At 42.0% G+C, this 12,829-nt stretch overlaps 1 protein-coding gene across 1 annotated transcript in view; it reads left to right on the plus strand.

Annotated features, from left to right (window-relative positions):
* Positions 1 to 12,829, plus strand: part of Enpp3 (ectonucleotide pyrophosphatase/phosphodiesterase 3) — a 77,890-nt gene that overhangs the window by 51,141 nt on the left and 13,920 nt on the right. The window contains 5 exon segments of the mRNA XM_028877404.2: positions 124 to 211; positions 3,102 to 3,280; positions 4,673 to 4,724; positions 6,261 to 6,359; positions 6,362 to 6,414. Coding sequence (XP_028733237.1) covers positions 124 to 211; positions 3,102 to 3,280; positions 4,673 to 4,724; positions 6,261 to 6,359; positions 6,362 to 6,414 — 471 coding nt within the window.

Here is a 12,829-nt window from a genome sequence, read left to right on the forward strand (position 1 = left end):
TCCCCAATTTTCTTCTCTCTTTGTCCCACGTATACTTCCTGCCTGGTCACTGGCCATCAGTGTTTTATTTATATAGAGTAATATCCACAGCAATCTAGTAATAATATAACTCTTATCATGTAGGCAATCTTTTTGGCACATGGACCCAGCTTTAAAGAGAACACTGAAATTGAACCATTTGAAAATATTGAAGTTTATAATCTACTGTGTGGTGAGTATGTTTAAGTTAGCTCACAGCAAGGGTGCAGGAGTTTGTAATAAATTTCTTATTTGAAGTTGGGGATAAATTGAAGGCTACATGCCCTGTATTAGGAAGATGGGAAGCAGAAAGATAAGGAAAATTTCTTATTGAGAATTTTTCAGTTGCAAAAGTAACTTCTTTTGTTTTACTAATAATGATAATCTTATATCTTAGGAAGCCAAGATTTTTTTAAAATATTTTAGTTACTAAATGATAATTTAATAAAATTTAGAAAAATAAAACAATTCTAATTTTTGAAAAGATAAACATACCTAAGTCCAAGGTGATATGTCAGTCAGTAAATTGCTCCCTGCACAATTATGGGACCTGAGTTCAGATCCTCAGCCCTTGTGGTAAAGTGTTTCCTCACAGTTATTGATGGAACAGACTCAAGCAGATCCCTGGGGCTCACTGGCCAGCCAGTCTAATGGACAGGCTCAGTCTCACTGAGTAACCATGTCTCAAAAAATAAAGTTGAAAGAGATTGAAGAAGAAACCTGATACCAGTTTCTGGTCTTCATATGCACACATATACATGTGCACTTGTATGCACATATACATATACAAAAACACACACATGCATACATATGTATACACAAAAACTCAGCTAAAAATGTTTTTCTATTATTACAAGGAGAAGTCCTCTGGAACTACAAAGGGTAACAGAGTCTCATTTTGCTGGACACTTCTTATTACACAAAGTTCTCTACATGTATCTCAGGGACTTTAGGGTACAAAGAGCTTCTAGGAAGGGAGAGGCGGGGGGCCAGAGAGACAATGGTCAGAAATCTGTGCGCTGCGTGTGATCTCACTCATTCCAGGAAGCGTGTGCTTTTTGTTCTAATGAGAGCCCCATAGTGGACATCGGATTTTGCTATCATGTGCGTGTGTGCGTGTGTGAGTGAGTTGTCTGCCAGGCACTTTGCTCTACCCAGACAGAAGTCACGGGTAGGCAGGGAGGAGCGCTTAGAGCCCTGGCTTCTTGGCAGCTTCTATTTCTATTTCTACCCGAGTTTGGTGAGCAGCAGCCGCAGCACCAGTCAAAGCAGCGGCAAGTGGCGCCCTCTGTGTTCAGTCCTCAAGCAGGTCTTGTGTATCAGACCTCTTGGCCTTTGGCAGCTGGGGGTGTTACCGCTGTGGCCATGGGTCTGAGACCCTAGGCTGTGAGACTTGACAGCCCTCTGGAGCTCATTTGGTGGCCAAGGTCTACATGTTCTCTTCTCTGGCTCCGCAGAGCTGTTTATCCTTTGTCAGTATGGACTGTCCACTTTCTCGCCATGTGTATCTTTTTCTCTTTCCACTGCCGTTATCTCTGCCCAGACTGCGTCCTCAGCTTGCTTAGTGCCAGGCTACTCAGGGTGGGGCTGCCTCTGACAGGACTGTTTGGGGGCATCTAGACAGGTCGCTCAGGAGGCTGGGGTACCACTGCCCTCTTCAGCTGCCAAGCAATCCCCTACCTTGAGGCTTTCACAGCTTGGTTTGTGGACTGCTCAGCGTTGGCTGCTACTGCTATTCTATTGCTTCTGGTATTCTGCGGTCTCCGCCATTGTCTCTGTGGTTGCGCTCTTTGTGGCTGTTATGGCGTCCTGGCGTCCTTTCACTCAAGGCAGGAAGGACAGCAAGAGACAATCCAAAGGCTGCTAAATGGGGAGCTGTATTACCCCTTCCTTAATGTCTTTGTTCATTTAGAGGAAAATGAAGAACTTATTATCAACACTAATAGTGATCTTTAATAGATTTTAACAGCTTTGACAATATTAATACCTGCCCGGTATCTCAGGGGAAAGTGTCTCACCAAAGGTAGTTAACTAGACCTGAGAAAGAGCCTCTCCAGCAAAAAGGGTTGGTCAGGCCCAGTTCCAAATGACCCTGTTATCATTCAGAACTTCTAAAATAACGATGCCTGTAAAATATTTGATATGCAGCTTACAGGAATTATGTGGGTCCTGGGGATCAAACTCAAGCCATCAGGCTTGGCAGCAACTGCCTTTACCTACTGAGTCCTCTCACTGGCCTGTAATTTAAGTTTTAAAAACAAATATTCATCCTTAGAGAATTTTTATATAATTACATAAATAGACTGTAAGGTTTTAAATTAACTTTCCAGAAATGTATTTTTATTAATAGCATAGTTTTCTAAAGTTTATTAATTTTTTTCTATGTATATATATGTGCCTACATGAATTTTTGTGCACTGTGTAGGTACAGATACCTGCAGAGGCCAGAGGGTGCTGGGTCCCCTGGAAGCGGAGTCACAGGCAGCTGGGAGCTGCCAGATCAATGCTGGAAGTTAAACTAGGGTCTTCTCTAACAGCAGCCAATGCTTCTAACCACCGAGCCATCTCTTTGCCCCAAGAACATAGTTTTTGTCAAGCGTGGTAGCACATACCTCTAATCCCAACACTAGGGAGGCAGAGGCAGGTGAATCTCTGGAGTTCCAAGCCAGCCTGGTCTACACAGCCAGTTCCAAGTCAGCCAGGGCTACACGGTGATTCTGTCTCAACAATAACAACAAAAACAACAAACAAATAAACAACAATGAGTATAGCTTTATATACTCCACAATCATAGTATGATTAAGGAGCAAAGAGATCATTTAAACAATGCAGCTTTTCTCTAGAGGAATAGTTCATGGAAGTTGCTGTGGTTCATCACCAGTATAGACAAGAGGCTGGAGACTTTAGGGATGGAAGTCATGAAACTAAGTCATATCTGCAAAAATATAACTACATTGCAGCAGACTTTATAACAGACATTAAACTCTGGGTGACTCTCCCCCACCCCCAATACCCCACAAAGGAGTTGTTGCCTTCCATGTCCAAGCTAATTTGAACTGATTGTTATTTTTTAAAAATAACAGATCTCCTACGCATTCAACCAGCACCAAACAACGGTACACATGGTAGTCTAAACCATCTTCTGAAGGCACCGTTTTATGAGCCATCTCATGCCGGGGAACTGTCAACACCTTCCAGCTGTGGCTTTACCACTCCATTGCCTGCAGACACACTGAACTGCTCATGTTCTGAGCTGAACTCTGTAAGTAACAGCTTCGTGTCTTTACAAGAATGTAAAGAGCCATCAGGTTTACATTCTGACCTGGATGCTTATTGAGTACATACCTCTTGTTTCTCTGACCTGTATCTGGAAGTGAGATATTATAGTGTGTATGCTATAAGGTTAAGTATGTGAGTATTCTCTGTGAACTGGACAGCATTGTTTGGAAAGGAATTGTTCATTTTACTGCATGTGAACTCACCTTAGACATTCAACATAGTAATCATGGCACTCTGAGTTCTCTTTTAAACCATTTTCTTACAGTTTAAGAATCAAATGGTGTCCTCGGCTATTTAGAATAGAGGGAAAGGGGATTATAATCTGGCTTTAGACACACTCATGGTGTGTGTATGTGCTGTGTAGCATTTTCTGAACAGTAGTGCAGAATCTGCCAGGAGGCAGTTGAACACTGGAAAACTGGCAATATATACAGAGAAGGTCTTTTGAATAGATTAAGCTCTGGGCTGAGTCCAGAAGTAAGGCTTCAGATCGCAGGAGACTGTTGATAAGGTAAAGTTTCACTATGAGAAACTTCACTAGGAGAGCCAAGGACAAGGATCAGAAGAGTAACTTAAAATGTAAGTGGTATAGGTAGGAACTGTTCCTCATTGCTATGGGTGAAGACTCTGAAGGATAGAAGTCCAGTAAAATTTCTCAAAAATGGTAAGTCTGTAGGAAAAGATCCTAGGAGGGGTGTAGAGTTCTCTTTTGTGTATTTATCTTCAGATGGCAATTTCCTGCTTTCTGTTCCAGACAGCTTCAATGGAACTGCCATGAAAAATATTAATAATATAAAATAGGTAATCAGTTCCATATTTTAGAGATAAAAGGGGCCCAAGAGAAGTTAGATATACTACTATTCAAAATCCTGCGATTCTATCTGACTGTAACCCCAGAGTCCTCCTCTGGAAAGAATTCCTGTTGTTCAAAATGTGGCCTCAGAATTAGCTTACCATCTCTTCTAAATCAGAAAGACATGTGGGAACTCAGGCCTTCTCCCAGGTTTGTTGAATCAGAATCTGAACTTTAACAAGTCCTTCAGGCATCTGTATCCACACCCAAGTTTGAGAAGCATCTGGATGCGGTCATCCCGACTTAATTCCAGCTGGTATCAGGATGCTTTTCTGCATTAACAATATCTTTGCAAACACACACACACACACACACACACACACACACACACACACACACACACACACACAGGGGCAGAAATACCTCTGTGTTTCTAAGCAGCGACATAATTGGAATTTAATCACAGATTAGTCTGGGTTCATTGTCCGGTAGTAAAATATTTTGTACCATTGCTTACAGAAATATTCTTGGTCATTCTTTCTAACCTGACTTATGTCTTCCCTTCTCTCTCTCATCTTACAGACTGTTCAACTAGAACAAGCTAATCAAATGCTCAATCTCACCGAAGGAGACAGTAAGTCAGTAGATACTTAGAGCTAACAACAATTCACAACATTGCCCTTGGATGATTTTCCAAACTGAACTCACAAAGACTTTTGAATGTAGATTTTATGGACAATATACAAGAGGAGCAAGCAAACAGACATAGACTTCTTCTAGGAACAGAGTAGCCAGCCTGGAGCTACAGTGTTCCCAGGAACACTCTTGAAATGGTTGTGCCTCATCCATGTCTTCCATTCCCTTTCTAAGCTATGAACAAATGGAAATGCTGAGTTTGAACCTGTCCTTTGGAGCCTTCCTACTGTCTAGCCTGGGAAAATCTAATTTTGTCATGCCTCTGTGTCTTCATTGACAGTAGTTGTATCGACCTCATGTAGTTGTAAAGGTTTTTTTGTTTGTTTGTTTGTTTTTTAAGTCCATGGAGAGAATTTGCAAGTGTCTTTTGCATTAGTATTACCATGATGTATTTATTATTTTGTAAGTATCAAAGTCACAGTAGCTCAGTTGCATCAGTTACAAAATAGGGATACAGTCATCCCTAATATCTATAGAGGGTTGTTCTTGGACCCCTTGTGGATACCCTGGATCTGAGGATGCTGAAGCCCTTATAGAAGATGGTGTAGTATGTACATGTCACTTCCTCATATCCCGGCATGAACTTTAAACCGTTTTTGAATTACTTATAATATCCAATAATGACATCAAGGCTATGAGAATAGTTATTGTGGTATATTATCTGGGGGTGAATGATAAGAAAAAACTCATATATGTGCAGTCCAAATATAATTTTTCTAGATATTATTAAGTTTTTTTTTTGTTTTTGTTTTTTGAGACAGGGTTTCTCTGTGTAGCTTTGCACCTTTCCTGGAACTTGCTCTGTAGCCCAGGCTGGCCTTGAACTCACAGAGATCCGCCTGCCTTTGCCTCCCGAGTGCTGGGATTAAAGGCGTGCACCACTGCTGCCATCGTTGCCGCCTCTGACACCACCACCTGGCTGATATTATTAAGTTTTTACAGTTGAGTTTATAACAACATATTAAGTACAAACACATACATACATACATACATACATACATACATACATACATATCAAAGAAACTCTCTTTAGCTCTTCAGGATGTTAGAACACTGTAAACATGGTGACCTAACAACAGAAGTTCACTTCACTGAGTTCTGGAAACTGAGTTTAAAGTAAAGGTGCCAGCAGATTCCATGTCAGCCCAGGCCCTGCTTGCCTTATCCTAACCTCACATAGCAGAAATGGATAATGAATCTCTCTAACAATTCTCTTAGGCTATAGCTTGTGAGCTCTTCAATGATAGGGAGGTAAGGAAGGAAGGCTTCCGGTCTTTGCTGAGCCCCTGGGGTGGCCCAGTGACATGTCTGAACTTGACTTTCGTGGCGGGTGTAACGAGATAACAATATATCTCATAGGACTGCTGCAAAATACTAATCCAATGACCTGACATAGAACCCACCGTCAGAGAATGGTAGCTACTGTGTGCCATTTGCTGATGTCCCGAAAGTTTTATGTCATTTTTTATTTTAGTCACAGAAACAGTGAAAGCAAACTTGCCATTTGGAAGGCCCAGGGTGACCCAGGAGAACAAAGAGCATTGTCTCCTCTACCATAGCGGATACATCAGTGGTTTGGAAAAGCCATCAAGATGCCCATGTGGAGCTCATACACAGTTCCCAAGCCGGTAAGGTTTTAGCCCCGCCGTCAGCCCACGGTGGAACGATTCTAACTCTGAACTCTGTAAGGGCTGAATTCAGTTGTGTTGAGTACAGACTCCCTGTCACTCACAAGGAAATGCTGCAGTTATGACCTAAAGCCCTATAGGTGGTGTGTGGGTGCAGAGAAGGAAGACATTGGGTTTGCCTGGAGAAATTAGAAGTAACAATGTTGGCCAGTTTGCTAAGTGGTAAGGAGGGAGACAAGGACATTCCAAACAGAAGCAAAAGGAGGATCATGAGATCTTGCCTGCCTACTTCCTGGAGTAGGCGGCCAGTGCACCTTAGAGGTGATAGTGACTTACATAAGGCTCTTGTCTCTTTGATTATTCAATAAGCATTTTCCTGTGTGCTGTGAGCTGTGAAAGGCATAATGTAAATGCTATCCAATCCTCCCTTGAGCAGTCTAGTGCTCTAGAATATTATATGTATATATGCATCGCATCACAGGTCTCTTTAGCCTGAATTTGAGAACCTGCTGATGTAAATCTCCTTCCCTCTTATTGGGAGATATGGGGGTCCATCCCTTTATTAGTCCCCTCCCAGGGTCTGGGAAGAATCTACAACCAGCTGATAATTAATCTTTGGTGAAAAGAAATGAATCTATGTACATGAAACTCCTTAGTTCATATACTTTATTATTCTGTGTCAGTTCTCTGTCTACAAGCGTCTATTCTGCTCTCATTTTTAGCTCCTTTCTTGCCTGATTTCTGTCTACACTTATCTGCGGTCCCCTCTAGGTTCTATCTTAATTCCTTCATCTTAGTTCTGCCCCTTCTAGGTTCTCATCCATCTTGTTCTTTCCCATATCATCTCCTCCCCCATCTCCTTCTCTCTCATGTTTCTTCCTCATTTTGTTCTTCCCTATCTGGCTCTTGTTTATCTTCCATTTCGTTCCTCTAGTCCTCTCTTCTAGCCCTTCAACCTAGTTCTTTCCCGTCTCAATTTGTTCCTCTCAAGTTCTTACCCATCTAGTACTTCCATTCTCTTTTCTCTTCTCCATCTCCCTGTGCCCTGGGAGTCCTGGTATATATACACTTACAAGCAGTATTTCCTTAGCAGTGCAAAGCCAGGATTCCAGGGTCAAACGGAGGGGTGATAAGAATCACAGAGAGGGGCAGTAATTGTTAATTATCATTTGCAACCCAAAAGGGAAGTGACTAATGGGGAAATGAATTAACTAAAGACTAAATTTGGGTAATATCTAAGAAGAGGGATCTTATGTGCTCAACTATAACCTGAAGCATGATTGGTAGAAAATGTTAAGAAGTTCTAAGTTGCTGGCGCATGCCTTTAATCCCAGCACTCAGGAGGCAGAGGCAGGCAGATCTCTGTGAGTTCAAGGCCAGCCTGGGCTACAGAGTGAGTTCCAGGAAAGGCTCCAAAGCTACAGAGAGAAACCCTGTCTTGAAAAACCAAAAAAAAAAAAAAAAAAAAAAAAAAAAAAAAAAAAAAAAAATCTATAAGTTGTTAGGTCAATGGGAGAATATAAAACTACCTTCTTTTTTTCCTGTGGCTCCTATCTTTCCAAGCTATCTGCCATTTTTCTGCAGGGTGGGGGAAGGTTGCTCGTCGCTAGGCAACCTGTGTACAGCTAGATGCCTCTGGTCATAGTTAAAGGGAGATCTGGTACTAGAGGTAAGATTTGAGAAAGGAGGAAGTAAAGCTTAATTGGCACATCCTCCAGGCCTTCTCACACAGGTAGCCTGGACACTTAAGTCTGTTCTTAGAGAGTACAGAGGTATCTCTGATAAGGTACTTTCTTCCTTCTGGGGATGGACCTGGCCAGATGCTGCCATGACGATAATTACAGGGAGGTTTAAACTGGGGTTCTGGCTGAGCATAGCTGTCAGCACACAAGGTTATCTAAATATTCCTTTAGTAGAGGGGATATGGTGCCCAATAAATGATGGAAAAGCTACAATAGCACACAAGAAATTCATAGCAGGAAATGGCTGATAATCAAAAGCCAAATATCACCAAGGCTCCTTGAACCTTAGCTTGACCTCTGGAAGGCCCTTGGCTTCTTCCAGGTATTAGCTTTGTCATAATCAGCTGAAATCCTGCTTGGTATATTTCTGTGGCTTGCAGCACCCTCTCCACTACCTGGCAAACTCCTGATCCTCTAAATGGTGCTGGGATGGTTGGGTACCCATCATGAAGAAAATATTAGATCCCTGCCTCATGCTCTATACAAACTTAACTTGCTGACTGACTTATAGGCCTAAATGAGAATAGCAAATCCATATTTTTTCATTTACATTTTTATGACCTTGGGGCTTTGGGGGGGGATAATACTAACAAAATTAAAAAAGGAATTGAGTTAGACTATATTCATGTTAATGTGTATGGAAAGGAAAAATCATAGACGGAACAGTACATCTGCATTGGATATAGAAACACGTCATGAATATCATGAGTAGTAATTAGGGTCTAAGGCAGATAACCAAGCCCTCTACATAAACAAGAGAAAGACAAACAGCTTAGTAAATGCACAGTAAAACTGATCCCAGTGATTCAGTCTCATTAGCAATTGGAGAACTGTAGATGAAAGCAAAGTCTGCCCAAAATCTATCCATGAACTTCTTTAGCGGAGGGAAGGGTTTTATTTCAAGTCTACAGGACAACAGCGCTGTCTGGGCACTGCTAACTGAACGGTGTGTATTGGGTGAATTAGTCTCAACATTGTAAGGACAAAGCTATACCACCAAGCAGAAGGGTGAATAAATAATCAGGAAACCGTGTGTGTGTGTGTGTGTGTGTGTGTGTGTGTGTGTGTGTGTGTAGAAAAATCATAGTTTTTATGAGCGAGAAAGCTATGACAAACTCTAGCTATTCCTGGTCTTGCTAAGGGCACCACTTCCTTTCTAGAGAGGAAGTAACTGGCTGCGTCTAGTTATCTCCTCTTCTTGGTCCAGTTAGGGACATTTGCAGAAAAATAAGCATATTTTTCTACTACCAGTTAAAGCTGTCTGGGTTCTGAAAGTCAGCTTCACAGCCAACAGTGATTCAGTTGTGGCCATTACTAACAGGGTGCTAATGTTTGTTTCCCAAGGTGGGTAAATATTTCACAGTTACCTGAGTTCCTATGTGGGCTGGTAGCCCCGTTACTCTCTTAATAGGCACACTATTCAGGTGTTTGTGTGTGTGTGTTTTCAGCTTGCCTTAGAATAATCTCTAGTTTGTGTTTGCTTTTGAGAGCGACAGCATGTTCAAGGTCAGTCTCCTTGTCCAGTCCCTGAACCATGAAAAGTCCAGGCAGGCAGAGCTTGCTTGGAGTTAAGGGGATGTTTATGTTTTTGATGCTTCCCCTTGTCTGGCATTCCTGAATTTACTAGAGCAGTGGAGGATGCCAAAGGCAGAGAGATTGTAACTGGGTTCAAGCTAGGTGGTCTTTGTTATATTCTAAAACTAACGTCGTCACCGTCATTACCAAAAGACCCTGTGCGTTCTCTGAGCCCACAAAGGTGAGTGTGTGTTTCCCGCTACACGTGACAGGATGGGCTTCTAGCAATTTTCTGCTTTCTAATTCAGAAATTACTCTGCCTGTGTGTTGTGGTTCAAGAAAATTACACAGGAGGATGTTTGGAGCTTCACATAAAATGTCGTAGATCAGCTCTGCGTCTGAGAAATCAGGCTCTAAATAAGCGTTTCTGGAGCATGGGCGCAATCGGTTTGTCTTTCAGTTTTACGGCGTCTTTGTTTCTCTGTGGTTTGGGTGGGTGTTGTCATTCTGGTTGTTATGGCAGAGGAGTTCCGGGGGAGGAACTGTGACTTGAAATCATGGTCCTCCCACAACAGCTTCTGGAAGCATGAAATCTGGTCAGGGTTTACTCAGGTTTGCTTCTGGGCCTACTCAGTAGGAAAGTCTGAGTTACTTGTCTAACTAGATAAAAAATAAATTGTGATGATTGTTTAAAGGAGCTACTCCATTAATTTTAGTATGAAATTGAAACTTTTATTGATTAAAAAGTTAATAGTAAAAATATCTATCACTATAATATTATATTCCTCTATATATTCATAAGTACTATATATATAATATACTGTTATTATATATATACACACATACACATCTCCCACACCTTTGGGGAAGTTTTAAAATCTCTCTATCTCTCTGTATGTGTGTGTCTGTATATTCATATATGTAAGTGTAGATGCACATGTGGAAGTCATTGGTATTGGTCCTCACCTTCTGCCTTTTTGGAGACAGAGCCACTGCTGTCCATGGCTGAGGAAGTGAGGATAGCGGACCTGAAGCTTCCAGAGTCTCTCCTGCCTCCATCCTGCCTTGCTTCAGGAGCTCTGGGCTTGCAGACCTGCACTACAGTGCTAGGCGCTGTGTGGATTCTGGGGATCCGAGCTCAGGGCTTTACACCTGCTGCCAATCCCTGCTACTGAACCAGATCCCTGCCTCTGAGTGGGAACTATTAAAAAGGCCCTTGGGTTCTATAAACTATGACCTAATCATGTTTGTAAGGTTTTTTATTTTTACTTTTTGAGACAGGGTTTCTTTGGCTATTTGTAAGTTTTTAAATAACCAAGGATAATACATGTCCCAGACATTTTTTGAACTACAAGTCATTTTTCCATCGAAAAAGAAATTATACAATCAGGTAAATAATCAACCACTGTGTGCAGTTGTTGACTTTAACACAAGACACACTATAGTGTAGCTGGTTGTTTTATTACTCTTTGGCTCTTTGAGGAGTCTGCTACCCAGCTCCCAAATAATCACACACTGGGCACATTCTTACTTATAAATGCCTGGCCTTAGCTTGGCTCATTTCTAGTCAGCTTTTCTCTTTCTTCCTTCCTTCCTTCCTTCCTTCCTTCCTTCCTTCCTTCCTTCCTTCCTTCCTTCCTTCTTTCTTTCTTTTTTGGTTTTTTGAGACAGGGTTTCTCTGTGTAGCTTTGGAGCCTTTCCTGGAACTCACTCTGTAGCCCAGGCTGGCCTCGAACTCACAGAGATCCGCCTGGCTCTGCCTCCCTGAGTGCTGGGATTAAAGGCGTGCGCCACCACCGCCAGGCCTAGCCAGCTTTTCTTAAATTATTCCATTTGCCTTTTGCCTCTTGGCTTTTATCTTTATCCTATATACCTTTCTTTACTTCTTGCTCCATGGCTTGCTGTGTAGCTGGGTGGCTGGCCCCTGGAGTCCTCCTCTCCTTCTTTTCTGGCTTCTCAGTCTTTTCCTCCCAGATTTCTCTCCTATTATTCTCTCTGCCTGCCAGCCCCACCTATCCTTTCTCCTGCCTTGCTATTGGTCATTCAGCTCTTTATTAGACCAATCAGGTGTTTTAGACAGGCAAAGTAACAAAGCTTCACAGAGCTAAACAAATGCAACATAAAAGAATGCAACACATCTTTGCATCGTTAAACAAATACTCCATGGCATAAACAAGTGTTAATACATCTTAAAATAATATTCTACAACACTACAGCTTTTGTGGGCAGCCCACAGATAGGGGCATCTATCACTTTAATGGAGTTGTTTTTACTTGCTGATCAAGATCTGTTTGGTCCACACACCAGAATGCAAAGAAAAGCATCTCGTTGTTGTCCATGCCCATTTTCACTGTTCGTGAAGCATTTTTGAGAGGTGGGAAGTCTGTATTTTCTCCGAGTCTCTGGCAGCATTTTCTTTATTGTTTTTCCTGCCTCTCTTTGGGGTTCAGAAATCTTAGGGTCTCTGGAAAGATGTGGGGTGGAAGCTTTGCAGGAGTGATGGGTGGGGGTGGGGTGGAGATGGTGAGTGGTAGGAGGGGCTCATCACCAGTCACCATCGCTTTTCCTAGGACAGGGCGGGAGGACATGATGGAGCTTTTCTGCATCCTTTCGGGACTGGGCTGTCTCTTGCCTCATCCTACCTTTAGGAACCAGCCTGTGTCCTGACATTCCTAGACTTAATGTGTGGCCCTTCGTGGGTTCAAGTTTGATATATGAAAAATAAGTCTGAAAAGTTTCAGTTAGCAGAAAGTGTGTGACAATGTTTTAATACTTTCGAGCTTCAGCCATCATGATCCATTTCCCTCAGTCAGTGTGAATTCCACTTTCATAATACTGTGAACACTTGGGTTGACCAAATTGCTGGTGCACAATTTTTAAGCTACAGTCTCTTTCTGTATCTCGATAGCCTTCCCTCCTAAACATTTTCATGATTGCAACTGTAGGCAATTACATTCTAATAGCTTTATTCGAGAAAAAAATCCTACTAACTTTGGGGGATGTTAGGATAAAATCATGAAATGTAATCCATTTAAAAATCTCACTAAGGAGCTGACTGGTTCAGGCATCACGGTTGTCCCAGTTCACAACATAGCCAAGTGAAGGGACTAGTCATTCAGAACATTTTCTTATGCTTGTGAAATAGTATAAATTAAATG

This window comes from Peromyscus leucopus, chromosome 8a, assembly GCF_004664715.2.
Source record: "Peromyscus leucopus breed LL Stock chromosome 8a, UCI_PerLeu_2.1, whole genome shotgun sequence".
Taxonomy (NCBI): Eukaryota; Metazoa; Chordata; class Mammalia; order Rodentia; family Cricetidae; genus Peromyscus; species Peromyscus leucopus.